This window comes from Piliocolobus tephrosceles, chromosome 5 (assembly GCF_002776525.5).
Source record: "Piliocolobus tephrosceles isolate RC106 chromosome 5, ASM277652v3, whole genome shotgun sequence".
Taxonomy (NCBI): domain Eukaryota; kingdom Metazoa; phylum Chordata; class Mammalia; order Primates; family Cercopithecidae; genus Piliocolobus; species Piliocolobus tephrosceles.
In genome coordinates, this window is record NC_045438.1 from 136,326,020 (window position 1) to 136,341,134 (window position 15,115).

The 15,115-nt window shown below is 52.6% G+C and overlaps 3 protein-coding genes across 15 annotated transcripts; 1 reads left to right on the forward strand and 2 right to left on the reverse strand.

Annotated features, from left to right (window-relative positions):
* Window positions 1-831: 831 nt before the first annotated feature.
* LTB (lymphotoxin beta) lies at window positions 832-9,502 on the reverse strand. Of its 4 annotated transcripts, XM_023188887.3 has the most exons (5): window positions 9,348-9,502; window positions 3,943-3,988; window positions 2,085-2,130; window positions 1,831-1,902; window positions 832-1,437 (listed from the first exon to the last, which is right to left on the reverse strand). In XM_023188887.3, the coding sequence occupies exons 1-5, from the start codon at window positions 9,365-9,367 to the stop codon at window positions 983-985; spliced, it is 639 nt and encodes a 212-aa protein (XP_023044655.1). In that variant the 5' UTR covers window positions 9,368-9,502; the 3' UTR covers window positions 832-982. The 4 variants fall into 4 exon arrangements, with proteins under 4 accessions (XP_023044655.1, XP_023044654.1, XP_023044656.1 ...); XM_023188886.2 differs by lacking the exons at window positions 3,943-3,988; window positions 9,348-9,502 and adding an exon at window positions 2,706-2,903; XM_023188888.3 differs by lacking the exons at window positions 3,943-3,988; window positions 9,348-9,502 and adding an exon at window positions 2,310-2,682.
* On the forward strand, window positions 2,989-9,784 carry LST1 (leukocyte specific transcript 1). Of its 4 annotated transcripts, none has more exons than XM_031935668.1 (7): window positions 2,989-3,238; window positions 3,391-3,569; window positions 6,246-6,452; window positions 7,973-8,100; window positions 8,493-8,585; window positions 8,795-8,817; window positions 9,402-9,784. In XM_031935668.1, the coding sequence occupies exons 4-7, from the start codon at window positions 8,073-8,075 to the stop codon at window positions 9,558-9,560; spliced, it is 303 nt and encodes a 100-aa protein (XP_031791528.1). In that variant the 5' UTR covers window positions 2,989-3,238; window positions 3,391-3,569; window positions 6,246-6,452; window positions 7,973-8,072; the 3' UTR covers window positions 9,561-9,784. The 4 variants fall into 4 exon arrangements, with proteins under 4 accessions (XP_031791528.1, XP_023044668.2, XP_023044666.2 ...); XM_023188900.3 differs by having other exon boundaries at window positions 6,298-6,452; XM_023188898.3 differs by having other exon boundaries at window positions 2,989-3,569; window positions 6,298-6,452.
* Window positions 9,774-13,957, reverse strand: NCR3 (natural cytotoxicity triggering receptor 3). 7 transcript variants are annotated; one of them, XM_023188891.3, is made up of 5 exons: window positions 13,621-13,957; window positions 10,669-11,013; window positions 10,413-10,520; window positions 10,207-10,275; window positions 9,774-10,109 (listed from the first exon to the last, which is right to left on the reverse strand). In XM_023188891.3, the coding sequence occupies exons 1-4, from the start codon at window positions 13,661-13,663 to the stop codon at window positions 10,229-10,231; spliced, it is 543 nt and encodes a 180-aa protein (XP_023044659.1). In that variant the 5' UTR covers window positions 13,664-13,957; the 3' UTR covers window positions 9,774-10,109; window positions 10,207-10,228. The 7 variants fall into 7 exon arrangements, with proteins under 7 accessions (XP_023044659.1, XP_023044664.1, XP_023044661.1 ...); XM_023188895.3 differs by having other exon boundaries at window positions 9,790-10,275; window positions 10,669-10,786; window positions 10,880-11,013; XM_023188894.3 differs by having other exon boundaries at window positions 9,790-10,275; window positions 10,669-10,786; window positions 10,862-11,013.
* Window positions 13,958-15,115: the final 1,158 nt, after the last annotated feature.

Here is a 15,115-nt window from a genome sequence, read left to right on the forward strand (position 1 = left end):
GGTGACCTAGATAGGGCCTTGGGTCACCCTCTACCTCCTCCAGCGTGTGGCTGAAAGTCAGTCATGAAGTAAGGGGGGACTACTGTTACTCATCCCAGAAGCACCCACACTTACTCACTTTTGGGAAGGGGGACACAAAGTGTGAAAAAACGGTGAGGATTTTCCGCCTCACCCTAAATGGGACACCATAAGTGGGGCATTGGTTTTTCCTCCTCCCCAGAACTTCCTGGTGTTTTCAGGCACCACAGGCTCCTTCCTGCCGTCCCCATCTCTCTCTAATATTCTCCCCTTCTTTCTCCTTCAGCCTCCTCCCTTCAGACCCTATAAGCCTTGAATTAAGCTCCTTGGAGGAGAAGAGTGGACTGTGAGGTAGGAAACAGAGAGGCCTTCAGACAGCCCTAGGGGGAGAAGTGCGGGGCCCCTCCAGGCTTCATTCCTCTGTCATGACAGGGGCTTACTCTGCTGCTGGGCCTTTCTGAGTGGTGCTTGCTGTGCTGTGTAATGACCCCTCTCACTGTTGGGGCGAACCCAAGAGAAAAGAGTGTGGTGCAGAGTCTGGTTGGGATCACGTGGCCCTGAAAATCAGGATGCCTGGAGAAGCTTCGGAGTTGGAGGAGTCCCCCTTCCTCCCACCCTCCAACTGGACTAATGATGAGGCCTGGCCATTCAGAGGCAGGGAGGGGGTGGGACAGGCCCACCATCATCCGTAGGAGCAAAGGCCATACGTTGTGTTGTGATGAATTGTTTCAAGCAACCAGAAGAGTACTGAGAATATTTAACCCACACCCGTGCACCCATCCTGAATTAAGACGTGTGTGGCAACTCAGCATCTTTATCCGCAGCACTGAAGCTTTCCATTCTTTATTTTCATCAGGCTCAAAATCAATTTCCAAACAGTCTCCCACATTTTTCCCACTGCCATGGGGTCCTGGGCGTCCGGGCCCCCAATATTCACACACTCGCACCACGCACTCATATTCCCTCACCCCACCATCACGGCCCCAAAGAAAGTCTTCCCTCTCGCGAAGTCCACCATATCGGGGTGACTGATGTTGACGTACACCCTTTCGCCCCTCCGGAGCTGCACCAGGCCGCCGAACCCCACGCTTGTGTACCAGAGAGGCCCGTACCCTTGCCTCCCGGCCGGGTCCAGCACGGGAGTCACGGTCTCGGCGCCCTCGAGCAGCAGCTCGGGAGTGCCCGGCCCGTAGGCGCCCCCCGCCCGGTACAGAGAGCTGCGCAGCGTGACCGAGCGGCCCCGGGGTTCCCCGCCGCCAGGGGGCGCCCGGCCCCGATAGCCGACGAGACAGTAGAGGTAATAGAGGCCGTCCTGCGGGAGCGCCAGCCCTTCGGCGTCCGAGAACTGCGTCCCGCTCGTCAGAAACGCCTGTTCCTTCGTCGCCTCCCAGCCTAGCCCCTGCCCCTTCAGCGGAGCGCCTGCGGAGACACGGGCCCACGCGCTCTTGGGAATGCGATCCTAAAGGCTTGGGACTTCTGGGAGGGTGGCGGCTTTTAGCCCTGCGGGAACCGACCGGGCCGGGGGAGGGGGGATGCTGCTGTCTCTGGGATAAGTGCGAGTTGGGGGCCGAGGGAACTTGGATGTGGGGTGCAGAGCGCTGTAGTGGGGACCCCCAGGCCGGCTTTTGCTTGCACCGGAGGGAAGAAGAAACTACACTGCGGGGACGAGCGGAAGGGTGGGCATGAGCGGCGAAAGGTGGTGAAGCGGGTGGGAAACTGAGCCCTGGAATCATGGAGCCGAAGGACTCTGGGCGAGCAGAATTGGAACCTTCGGATTATTTACACTCTTATTCAGGTCTTTGAGGTCCTTACCTATGAGGTGGGCAGCTGGGAGCCCGGGGCTGAGATCTGCTTCTGGCTCCTCCTCCGGCAGCTTCTGAAACCCTGGAAGGGGCAAAGAGTCCACGATTGGGGCCAGGGCAGCCACCCATGCAGGCTACCCTTGAGAGGACGGGCCGCAGGGATGGGAGCCTGGATTCCTAGAGGAAGAGGTGTCTGGGAACGCAGCTGGGAGCTGGGAGCCCCTGAGGGACTGAAGCGGGGAAGGAGAGACAGTCTGCTCTTACCCAGTCCTTGCTGGGCCTGTGCCCCGGGGTCAGCGGTGTCCGTTACCTGGTTGGGTGGGTCACAGTGCCCAGAGTTCAGATTCAACTCATGTCACCCCTACCCCTCTGAAAGTGGCCCCAAGCTGCAGGCCTGGGGTTTCTCCCACCAGCACCATCCCCAACACACACCTCCCTAGAAGGGAGAGCAAGCAAGGCATAGGTACTTGGGCAGAGAAACAGACGTACCTCGGAAAGAGGAGAGGAGACACAAGGGGCTGTGTCAGCATACAAGCACAACATCACAGAAACATCACAGGAACATCACAGGAACAGTGCTCTGCACCCCACATCCATGTTCCCGCGCCCCCAGCTGGCACTCATCCCACAGACAGCACCATCCCCCGTCCCCGGCCCGGCAGGTTCCCGCAGGGGCTCACTGCAGTGGCTCACTGCAGTGGCTCACTGCAGCCTCTGCCTCCTGGACAGGAACATGGACAGAGAGTCAGCAAAGAGACAGGACATCCCCACCAGGGACAGCCGAGCCAGCTGAGCCAGACGGGGCAAAAGACCACAGGCACAACCAGAGGGAGCCAAGCATCTGCAAGATACAGCTCTCCACCAGGGCCTGCTGCAGCCACTCACCAGTCCTCTCTGATCCTGGGGCACTAAGGCCAGCACAGCCAGGACAGTGATAGGCACCGCCAGCAACAGGGTCACCAGAGAAGTGGCTCCTGCCACAGCTAGCAGGAGGGAGCCCCTCCCCTGGAGCCTCCCACCCCTGCCCTCCAGCCCCAGTGCCCCCATTGAGACTGAACCAGAGCCAGAGCAGGGGGCTTTCATACCTCAGGGACGGGGCCACCCCCTCTCTGTAGACCTGCACACCTGGCTGGGACTTTCCACACACCCCTGCTCCCCTCACCCAGCTTCCTGTTTACCCAGAGCTGGGGTGGGGCAGCTGGATGCCCGGGTTCTCTGAACTGGGGAAGAAGTTGGGGTAGGGAGACAGGCTCTCAGGGTGGAACCAAAGAGGTCCTTAGACATCTTCTGGCTCAGCAGACAGGGAAACTGAGGCTCAGGGAGGGAAGGTAGCTTGCAGGAAGCCAGTCAGCAGAGCTGAAATGAGAACACAGATCTCCAGGTTTCCAGTGTGGTTTGCATTCTTCTAAACCCTCAAGGTAGGTGCTGAAGGAAGAGCTGATCCCGTCTCTGAGGTCAAGGGCTGGAGTAGGACAAGGACTGGAGTCTTGAGGGATGGATGTCTGGGTCCTTGAGAAGAACTGATTCCCATACTGGGCTGACATCCTCCCATTCCCTTGCTCACCTCCAGCCCCTTGTGCTGAATGAGAAAGGGAGAGGTAAGCCTTAGCCTCACCACTGACTACTGACTCACTGAGGAGGGATGGAAATGGAGCTTTACCTCCCTTGCTACAAAGAGTAAAGACAGAAGAACGAGGCGTACTCCCACCCTCAGAGAGCTTCGAAGTCTACAATGAGCCCTATCCACTGGTAGGTGCTTACTAAATGTTTATATATAAATGAATAAAAGGACAAATAAATGCAGGAATAACCAAAACAAAGCAGTAAGGACCACATGAATGGTAGACGTAGGCAGCATGAGTGGTTAAGAGTCAAGGGAGGAGCCAGGGCGGTGGCTTACACCTGTAATCCCAACACTTTGGGAGGCGGAGGCAGGTGGATCACTCGAGGTCAGGAGTTCAAGACCAGCCTGGCCAACATGGTAAAACCCCGTCTCCGCTAAAGATACAAAAAATTAGCTGGGTGTGGTGGCACACGCCTGTAATTCCAGCTACACAGGAGGCTGAGGCAGGAGAATCACTTAAACCCGGGAGGCAGAGGTTGCGGTGAGCCAAGATCGCACCATTGCATCATTGCATTCCAGCCTGGGCGACAGTCTGAGATTCTGTCTAAAAAAAAAAAAAAAAAAAGAGTCAAAGGAAGAAAGACCAGGTCCAAGGAAGCTGGAAGTGGCTCCAATCATCTCCCCTTCTTGGTAACATCTCTATGTGTTCCCATACTACTACTAATAATAATATAGCTGACCCACAAAATTCACTTAGCATGTGTATGCCACTGATTTACACACTTTAATTGTTTGTTTGTTTGTTTGTTTGTTTGTTTGTTTGTTTGTTTGTTTGTGGCAGGGTCTTGCTATGTCATCCAGACTGGAGTGCAATGGCAGGATCATGGCTCACTGCAGCCTTGACCTCCCAGGCTCTATGGATTCACCCACCTCAGCCTCCTGAATAGCTGGGACTATAGGCACATGCCACCATGCCCAGCTAATTTTTGTACTTTTTGTAGAGATGGATTTTTGCCATATTGCCCAGGCTGGGCTCAAACTCCTGGACTCACATATCTGCCCATGTTGGCCTCCTAAAGTGCTGGGATTACAAGCATGAGCCATCATACCCAGCCAATAATTATAATCCTGACGAAAACCCTAAGAGGAAACTGAGGCACAGAGAGGTTAAGAAACTTACGGAGCTCACAGAGCCAGTGGCAGAACCAGGATTTGAACCCAGGCATCTGGCTCCAGAACCTTGATGAAAAGGCAGTTTAAAAACCGAGTACTGGGGCCGGGCGCAGTGGCTCATGCCTGTAATACCAGCACTTTGGAAGGCCGAGGAAGATGGATCACCTGAGGTCAGGAGTTCAAGACCAGCCTGGCCAACATGGTGAAACCCCATCTCTACTAAAAATATAAAAATTAGCTGGGCATGGTGGCAGGTGCCTTTAATTCCAGCTACTTGGGAGGCTGAGGCAGAAGAGTCACTTGAACCCAGGAGGCAGAGGTTGCAGTGAGCCAAAATCGTGCCATTGCACTCTAGCCTGGGTGACAAGAACGAGACTCTGTCTTAAAAAACAAACAAACAAAAACCAGTACTAGGCCAGGCGAGGTGGCTCACGCCTATAATGCCAGCACTTTAGGGAGTCAAGGCAGGTGGATCACTTGAGGTCAAGAGTTCCAGACCAGCCTGGCCAATGTGATGAAACCCCGTCTCCATTAAAAATACAAAAATTAGCTGGGCGTGGTGGCACAAACCTGTAGTCCCAGCTACTTGGGAGGCTGAGGCAGGAGAATCGCTTGTACCCGGAAGGCAGAGGTTGCAGTGAGCCAAGATCACAACACTGCACTCCAGCCTGGGCGACAGAGAAAGACTCCGTCTCAAAAAAAAAAAAAAAAAGTACTGACTTGTGATTTGTATTAAAATTTGCCTTCCTCAGGCCAGAAAAGAAATGGGGAAATAAATACTGAACTCCAGTCAATGTTAAGCTTCTGAAGGGTTTAGATGTAAAATGTACTGATATTTGCAATTTTAAAAGATATTTAAAAGTGAGATGGAAGGATACATATGTGTAAAGTAAACAGAAAATGTGAATAGAGCTGGGTGCGGTGTCCACTCCTGTAATGCCAGCACTTGGGAGGCTAAGGTGGAAAGATTGCTTGAGACTAGGAGTTCAAGACCAGCCTGGGCAACACAGTAAGACCCCATCTCTACAAAGCCTCATGTGGTAGCTGGTGTCTGTAGTCCTGGCTACTCAGGAGGCTCAGATGGGAGGATCTCTGAGCCCAGGAATTCAAGGCTGCAGTGAGCTATGATTTCACCACTGCACTTCAGGCTGGGTGATAGAGACCCCAACTCAAAAACAAACAAACAAACAAAATGTTAATAGTAGCATCTAGGTGGTAAGAATATGTCCACCATACAATTAGTCTCATTTCACTCTTTGTTTGTACTTTTTAATAATAAAATGTTAAAAAAAAATAAAAAACCCTGAATATTATTCAGCATAGGGAACATGGAGAAGGGTCGGGGAGGAAGTAGAAGGTTATTGAATTTGGAAGGGGAAACACAAATGAATATGGACCCACCCAGGCACCAAATCTCCTCCTCACCCCTTGCCTTACATGAGCTCCCCAGTCTTCACCCTCCTCAAGGAGTGGGTGTGCAATCCTCCAGCACCCATCTCCTTCTCCATCACAGTGCCACTAAGAAGCCTTCACCCAGGTCTCTCCAGAGGGCCTCAGGCTGCTGCCTTTACTTAGTTCTGTGTTCAATGCCAGAATACTGCCTCTTACAGAAAGTCTACCTGGATTGCCCACACCTCCTTTCCTATCACCAACTTGTCAGCAACTTTCTGTCCTTGGTCTATCCACAGGGCTCATGTAGATCTACTGTGGCTGCCTTTAACTCTCGTGTTTGTTAATCAGACAGCCAAGCAGCCTGTTGCATAGAGCTGCAGAACACCAAGTGGGTCACCAGAACACCAAATGTGCTAGAGCTCCCAGTCTGAACTGGAGTGGCATATGTGTGTCCACACACATACACCAAGATCAAGAGGTCTCAACAAATGAAGTGTAACAAGGTAATAGAGAAAAAATTAATCAAGGAAGACACATGAAGGAGGTGGGTGTTCGCTGACTAGTGGCAGGATCAGTGAAATGACTGGAACTGAGGCAGATTACAGCCCTAGCTACAGGCCCTGGAGTTTGTAAAGAAAGCTGTTGTGGTCGGGCGCGGTGGCTCAAGCCTGTAATCCCAGCACTTTGGGAGGCCAAGACGGGCAGATCACGAGGTCAGGAGATCGAGACCATCCTGGCTAACACGGTGAAACCCCGTCTCTACTAAAAAATACAAAAAAACTAGCCGGGCGAGGTGACGGGCGCCTGTAGTCCCAGCTACTCGGGATGCTGAGGCAGGAGAATGGCGTAAACCCGGGAGGCGGAGCTTGCAGTGAGCCGAGATCCAGCCACTGCACTCCAGCCTGGGTGACAGAGCGAGACTCCGTCTCAAAAAAAAAAAAAAAAAAAAAAAGGAAAGATGTTGTAACCCTGACCCTCAAGCCCAGCTTCCTTTCCTAACAATGCTGGGGAGGAACCCAGGCTGGGGGAGAAGTTAAAGCCAGAGGAGGGGCAGGAATGTCTGAGGTGGCAACACTTCTCTCCAGCCAGACAGCACTGGCCAGTTTGAAGTCTGTCCATCCTGCAGGCCACAAGCTCTGGGTAAGCTGGGAATGGGCAGGGACCTTGGTGGAAGGATGGTCACACCCCAGAGTGGGGTGAAGCTAAGATAAGGGGAGGGAGAGTATGGGTTTGAGTTTCCCTGGGCCGTCAAGGAATCCTTTGAATCTCGGCTCCCCAAAAAAATTAAAGACAATTCCTTTCTGTGCCCACGGCCCTTATGGCCTCCATCTGGGCTTTTGCTGCCCACCCCCGAGAATTCCTCCTAAACCCAGAAGGGTCCTAGTTTCCAGACCCTAGTCAGTATACTTGGCTCTGGGGTGAAGACAGCGGCCCCCTCTTTGCCCTCAAACAGGAAGCAGTGGTTGGAGGGGAGGAAGTGCCTGAGGGGAAGTTATGGGGCCCCAGATACTCCTCTATGCCCCACTTCAGCCCCAGCAGCATCTGCCTGTGGGAAGCAGCTCTCCACACCAGCCAAAGGGGCCCCCACACTCCCGCACTGCTCTGGGGCTCAGGGAGCAGCCCACCTGCTGGGTGTGCTGACATCACCCTCCCTACTTCCCGCCAGTGCCCACACCCATCCAGGCCCGGGGTCCTTCCCCTCCATCAGCCCCTTACCAGCACCTAGAACCATCCAGGGCTGGAAAGTCCCCTCCAAACCACCTGGTCAGCCCAGGGCAGAGGGAAGGGCTGGGCTCTGGAGCTGGACAGAGCTGGCCTTAAACCCCAGCTCCACCCTTCTGGGATGGATGACCTTGTAAAGTCCAGGCTGGAATCTTGGGTCTTGGGCAATGGGCACCATGATACCCTGTGTTCTGGGGATTAGCAGTGAAGAATGGAAAGTGCCCAGCTCAGGGTTGGCACATAAGTGAGGCTCCCCAGCCTGGGAACGATTATAACGAACGGAGGGCCCCTCACTTCACAGAGGAGGAACTTGAGGCGCATCACTAGCCCCTGATCATTTCACCTAAAAGAGCAAGGACTAGAGTTCCTGACCTCCAGGCCAGTCCCTGATCCCTGACCTAATGTGTGTTTGCAGTGATGGTAAAACAAGTAAGTAAAGGGCCTCTCACATCTGGATAGGGAGGGTCCTGGGAGCTTAGGAAGTGATGGGGGACAGTGATGTATGTAGCTCATGACTAGGTGGAGAGGCCTCTGGGGCAGCTGGTGCAGGAGGGAAAGGGACCTCACGGGAGGCCCAGAAACAGCAGGGATTCTGGTGGGAAGCCTCTGAGGGGTGAGCCATCTCAGCTATGAGGCAAGGTAGGGCATGTACCCTGGTAGGAGGTGAGGTATTAAGGTTTGGGATGAGGAAGCTCTGAGGGTATATTTTTCTGCCTCTAAAACTGTTGGAGAGGGAAGCTGAGAAAGCCACAACCAACCAGGAGGCTGGGGTACGCTGGAAAGGGAATGGGTTTTCTAACCTTGAGCCCTCTTCCCTGTAGATATATACATCTGCGTGGCCCTGGGGTTGGGCGGGCTCCTGCTTCTGGCTGTGGTCCTTCTGTCCGCCTGCCTGTGTCAGCTGCATCGAAGAGGTGAGCACTGCACTCCCTCCCTCCCACCGGCAGCAGTGGCACCCGTGGCCCCACCCACACCCTTTCCCACTGCTTTCCCAGAACACTGCCTGGCCCTGGAGCCACTGGGAAGCCAACAAAGGAGTCCACGCCTGCTGGGGTGGGGAGCTGGGGAGGGCCCGGGAGAAGCACAAAGGGTGGGCTGTGCTGAGCTTCTTTTTTTCTTCCAGTGAAGAGGCTGGAGAGGAGCTGGGTGAGTCCGGGGACAGGGAGTGGGGAGGGTAAGAGAGATCCTGAGTGGGGGAGTGGGGAGAAGCATGGCTGAGTGCTGAGAGGAGGGTTGGGAGTGGGAGACAAGGAGAGGGAAAGTAGGAGCATGAGAGAGGCAGAGAAAATCGAGGCGAGAGAAAGAGAAAATGAGACAGAAACCAAAAGAAAAAGTGAGAGGGAGGATAGGAGTGAGAGATAGGGAGGATAGGAGTAAGAGAGAGACACAAAGAGAAAGAACAATGAAAGAGAGATAAAAAAAAAGAGAGAGAGAGGGAGAGAGAAAGAGAGAAAGAGAAAGAGAGAGAGAGGCTCCAGAACCAGGCACAGTGGCTCACACCTGTCATTCCAGCTGTTGTGAGGCTGAGGCAGGAAGATAGCTTGAGCTCAGGGGTTGAAGACCATCCTAGACAACATAGTGGAACTCTGTCTCCAAAGATGGTGGGGGCAGGTGGGAGAGAAAGAGAGAGAGAAGAGAGGGAAGTAAGAAAGGCTGGAGGTGGGAGAAGAACTCACAGGGAAGGGTCTGAAGGCATCGCCTCCCATCAGCACCTTCTGTCCTGGCCCCAGGTCCAGGGGTCCTCAGAGCAGGAGCTCCACTATGCGTCTCTGCAGAGGCTGCCAGTGTCCTGCAGTGAAGGACCTGACCTCAGGGACAGAGACAAGAGAGGCACCAAGGAGGATCCCAGAGCTGACTATGCCTGCATTGCTGAGAAGAAACCCACATGAGCACCCCAGATACCTTCCTCAACCCAGGCGAGTGGACAGGGTCCCCCTGTGGTCCACCCAGTAAAGACCATGGTCCCCCCACTTCTGTGTCTCAGTCCTCTCAATCCATCTCGAGCCTCCATTCAAAATGATCATCATGAAAACTTCTGTGGCTTTTTGACCTTTGAATAGGGAATTTGTTTTTTAAAAATTAAAATTAAAAAAACACGTGGCTCACCCGTCCACCTGCTCTGGGTCAAGTAGTAATTTACTGGGTGAGAGAGAATGTTCATGGACCCAAGCTCCCCTGGCAGCCAGAGGAGGGTATGTGTGGGCCTGGCAGGAAAGGGCAGTTGCCAAGGAGGAGTCATATCTGATCCTTCCCATTTCTCAAGACAATCAGGCTCAGCCTCCTGGGACTGGGGGACGCAGGTGTGCTGAGCTCCCACATGGTGGTGGGAGGGGCCCTGGGACCACAGCCGGAAGCTGCCTTCTTGGACCTTTCCAGGTCAGACCTGGTGGAAGGGAGAGTTCAGAGCTGGGGAAATCCGGAGAGAGTAGATTTGGCATCTGGAGAATGGAGAAGAAAACACTTGAGACTCATAAGGAGGAGTTAGTGGTGGGGCAGACAGTGATTTATTGGGGTCTTTTGAAGAGGACTAGGGACCTCTGGGCTCTGGAATCACTCCTCAGGGGCCACCTGAGGAGTGGCAGTGTGTTCCCATGTGACAGTGACCTGGTCAGAGAGAGGACAGGAGCCGCTCAGTGTCGCAGTCCCAAGGCTCTCCTCTTCCTTGTCTCCGTCCTCCCTCCTCCCACTCTCTTACTGCCCCTCCCATCCCATCCACTATTGCCCCTGGCTCCATTACTCACATTTTCCCTGGTAATAGAGGGTGCTGCCCATGGCCACAGAGAGAAAGCTGACAGCATAGAATCCAGCCCGAAGGAGGAGGACTGTACCAGCCCCTAGCTGAGGATGTTCTGCATGGGGCAATGGAGAAGGGGGTTGGGGAAGAAGTGCACACAGGCTCAGGGAGGGTAGGGGCCTCAGAGGAGCATCCCTGACTCCCAAGGACATTGCCTCTTGGGGTCTCTAGCGAGGAGGAGATACCACCTCCCAGCATCTCACCTTTCTCCACCACCAGCCGAGTCCCATTCCCTGTCCCGACACCCAGGCCCAGCACCTCCACCCTGCACACGTAGATGCTGGCGTCATGGCCTCGCACGTCCCAGATATGCAGCTCAGCCTGGTGGTCACGGAGGAAACGGGAAGAAGAAAGTGGGGCCAGGCGGCCCCTGAACTCTGGGGTTCCATTCCTCACCTCCTTCCCTGGAGCCACCTCATCTCGGAACCATGTGACGGAGCCAATGGCCAGTCTCCCTTGGCTGGCATTGAAGGAGCAGGGCAGGAAGGCAGAGGATCCTTCCAGGGTACGAATCTCAGGGGGCTGGGACACCCAGAGAGCACAGGATCCTGGGGGCAGAAAGAAGACCCAGAGAAACACCTCCCAAGTTACTCCAAAGAGAAAAGACAACAGAGCTTGGAGTAGAACATCCCAGCTGTCTCTGGGCATAGGGTGCATGGGAATAGATACTTTGGGTGCCTCATTAAACCCTTTCCTCTTAACCAATCTGATTTCTTAACATTGCTTATTAAATCATTTTTCGGCTGGGTGTGGTGGCTCATGCCTGTAATCCCAGCACTTTGGGAGGCTGAGGTGGGTGGATCACTAGGTCCGGAGTTCGAGACCATCCTGGCCAACATGGTGAAACCCCATCTCTACTAAAAAAATACAAAAATTAGCCAGGCATGGTGGTGTGCACCTGTAATGCCAGCTACTCGGGAGGCTGAGGCAGGAGAATCGCTTGAACCTGGGAGGCAGAGGTTGCAGTGAGCCGAGATTGTGCCATTGCACTCCAGCCTGGGCAACAAAGCAAGACTCCATCTCAAAAAATAAAAAATAAAAATCATGTTTCAAATTCTTCCTATACCAACCCTCACTCTCACCCTCTGCCATCATTCTCCGGCCAGTTCAGTAGTAACTTGTCTGGCTGAAATGTAAACCATCATGGTGAAATTAAGCTCATTAATGAATGCGGCTGCCTAGTTAACGAATATCACTCATTATATTATTCCAGGTATTATTTTAGTACAAATGGCATTGTACAGTAAGCCATCCTTCCTCTTTCCTCTTTTTCTTTTTTCTTTCTTTCTTTTTTTTTTTTGAGAGGGAGTCTTGCTCTGTTGCCCAGGCTGGAGTGCAGTGGTACGATCTTGGCTCACTGCAAACTCCCCACTCTGGGTTCAAGCAATCCTGGTGCCTCAGCCTCCCAAGTAGCTGGGACTACAGGCACCCACCACCATGCCTGATTAATTTTTGTATTTTTAGTAGAGACGGGGTTTCACTACCTGGTCTCAAACTCCTGACCTCAAGTGATCCACCCGCCTCAGACCAGGCTGGTCTCAACTCCTGATCTCAAGTGATCCACCTGCCTCAGCCTCCCAAAGTGCACCTGGAAACTCATTGTTTTTCGTTAAAGAACATTAACTAATTAAATCTCCAGGTGAAGACATGGCCTTAATTGGTTGAGATTCCTATTTAACCCGTCCATGTTGATGAATTAAACCAAATATTAAAATCCCTGATTAAATTATCTACAGAGAGAAATTTATGAGTCATTCTATTTCAGTGGTTCTCAAACTTTAGTGTGTATGGAAATTACCCGGAGCATCTGCTAAAACAGATTCCTGGGGCCACCCCAGAGTTTTCTCTTCAGTAGGTCTGGAGTGGGGCCTAAGAATTTGTTCTAGGTTCCCAGAAATCCACATTTTGAGAACTCCTGCATTTAGTTAATAATATGCTTGATAATTAAGGTCTCTCAGTTCATTAAAAACAGTTTCAGCCAGGAGCGGTGGCTCACGCCTGTAATCCCAACACTTTAGGAGGCCAAGGTGAGTGGATCACCTGAGGTCAGGAGTTCGAGACCAGCCTGGCCAACGTGGTGAAACCTCATCTCTACTAAAAATACGAAAGTTAGCCGGTGGTAATGGCATGCACTTGTAATCCCACCTACTTGGGAGGCTGAGACAGGAGGAGAACTTGTACCCGGTGGGTGGAGGCTACAGTGAGTTGAGATACTGCCCCTGCACTCTAGCCTGGACAATAGAATGAAACTGTCTCAAACAAAAAAAAAGTTTCACCACCAGGCGGGCGCAGTGGCTCATGCCTGTAATTCCAGTAATTTGGGAGACCAAGGCAGGCAGATCACTTGAGATCAGAAATTTGAGACCAGACTGGTCAACATAGCAAAACTCCATCTCTACTAAAAATACAAAAATGGCTGGGAGCAGTGGCTCAGGCCTGTAATCCCCACACTTTAGGAGGCCAAGGTGGGCAGATCACCTGAGGTCAGGAGTTTGAGACCAGCCCAGCCAACATGGTAAAATCCTGTCTCTACTAAAAATACAAAAATTAGCTGGGTGTGGTGGTGCATGCCTGTAATCCCAGCTACCCAGGAGACTGAGGCAGGAGAATTGCTTGAACCTAGGAGGTGAAGGTTGCACTGAGCCAAGATTGTGCCACTGCACTCCAGTCAAAGTGACAGAGCAAGACTCCATCTCAAAAAAAAAAAAAAATTAGCCAGGTGTGGTAGTGCATGCGTGTAGTCCCAGCTACTCGGGGAGGCTGAGGCAATTCGCCTGAACACGGGAGGCAGAGGTTGCAGTGAGCCGAGATCGCACCACTGCACTCTAGCCTGGCGACAGAGCGAGACTCAGTCTCAAAAACAAAACAAAACAAAAAACAGTTTCACCAAGAAATTTATCACAGATTTCCTTGGATCTCTCAAACTCTTAATTATATGTCTAGACCCCAGCTAAAAAGCTTCACAGTGGATGACACAGAGAGACTGTGAATAGGGGGAGTCCACTGAGTGTCACCTTTGGAGCGGTCCCACTCCTCCCTCAGAGCTGGGTGTTTCAGCCCCCACCAAGCCTGTTCCCTATAGCATCTAGTCCAGCCTCCTGGATCTCCCTCCTCCCACCCACACTCCTTGGGGTCCTGAGCACACGCCCTGTCACCTGGATGGAACATGATCAAGATGAGCAACAGCATCCAAGCCATGTCGGAAGATGTCCCAGTTGGCGAAGGGGATCTGAGCAGTGAGGTCTGGGTGGAGGAGGGAGGACTCACTACTTGTAGCCAGGCCTTTGGTCACCAGATGGGGATGGGGAGCTTCCTATGACACACGGGACTCACACATCACTTGCTAAGGATCACAACTGCCAGGGACCTCGAGCATCAAATGCATGCCTCCCTGAGGAGAGAGGATGGATGCTGCTGATGGAGATGTCTGGGTCTCTAGGAGGCCAAGGGGCCAGCTTGCGGCAGGCTAGCTAAGAGTGTGAGGGGGAGGGTGGGGCTTAGATGGCTGCTAACCCAAGGGTGAGTGGGCGGTTGGGCGGGTGAGACCAGGATGTGGGTTCCCCTAACTTCTGAGGTTCAAGAAGACCAGCTTTTACCCAGAACAAGCCTCCAGGAGCCCTCCTTGGCCCAGAAGCTAACCTACTTCCCCTCCCCACTGCTCACCAGTACCCAGACCCATCCCATCCATTCCCTTCCTGGAATCTGGCCTCACTGCACCCCAGGGCTGCTCCAAGATTTCTATGAGGGATTAGGAGAAGCAAGCTGATTGGTGAAGCTGAATTTAATTTGCATAGCAATCACCCTGGGTGTGTGTGTGTGTGAGTGTGTGTGCGCGCGCCATTGCACTCCAGCCTGGGCAACAAGAGCGAGACTCCGTCTCAAAAGAAAAAAAGAAGAAAACAACGTTCATCTCTTTGGACATCTCCATCAGAGCTCTTGGTTAACTATGTACATTTTCAGTGAGCATTAATCATTTTAAAGAAATCTTATATTTCAGAGCAGTAGACCTCAACAGTAGGCTTAAAATACTCAGTAAACCAGTGGACACAGTGGCTCACATTTGTAATCCCAGCACTTTGGGAGGCCAAGGTGAGAGGATGGCTTGAGGTCAGGGTTTGAGACCAGCCTGGGCAACATGGCAAGACTCTGTCTCTACAAAAAAATTTAAAATTAGCAGGACATGGTGGCACACGCCTATAGTACCAGTTACTCAGGAAGTTGAGGCAGGAGGATTCCTTGAGCCCAGGAGTTACAAGGATGCAGTGAGCTATGATTTTGCCACTGCATTCCAGCCTGAGCAACGGAGTGAGAACTTGTCTCTAAATAAAATACAATTTAAATTGGGAAGAGTAGTAAACGGAGTTTAAAAGAAAAAAAAATGTGGCTAGGTATGGTGGGTCACACCTGTAATCCCAGTACTTTGGGAAGCCCAGGTGGACAGATCACTTGAGCTAAAGTGTTGGAGGCCAGGCCAGGCACGGTGGCTCATGCCTGTAATCCCAGCACTTTGGGAGGCTGAGGCCAGCCGATCAGGAGTTCAGGAGATTGAGACAATCCTGGCAAACACGGTGAAACCCTGTCTCTACTAAAAATACAAAAAATTAGCTGGGCGTGGTGGCACCTGCCTGTAGTCCCAGCTACTAGGGAGGC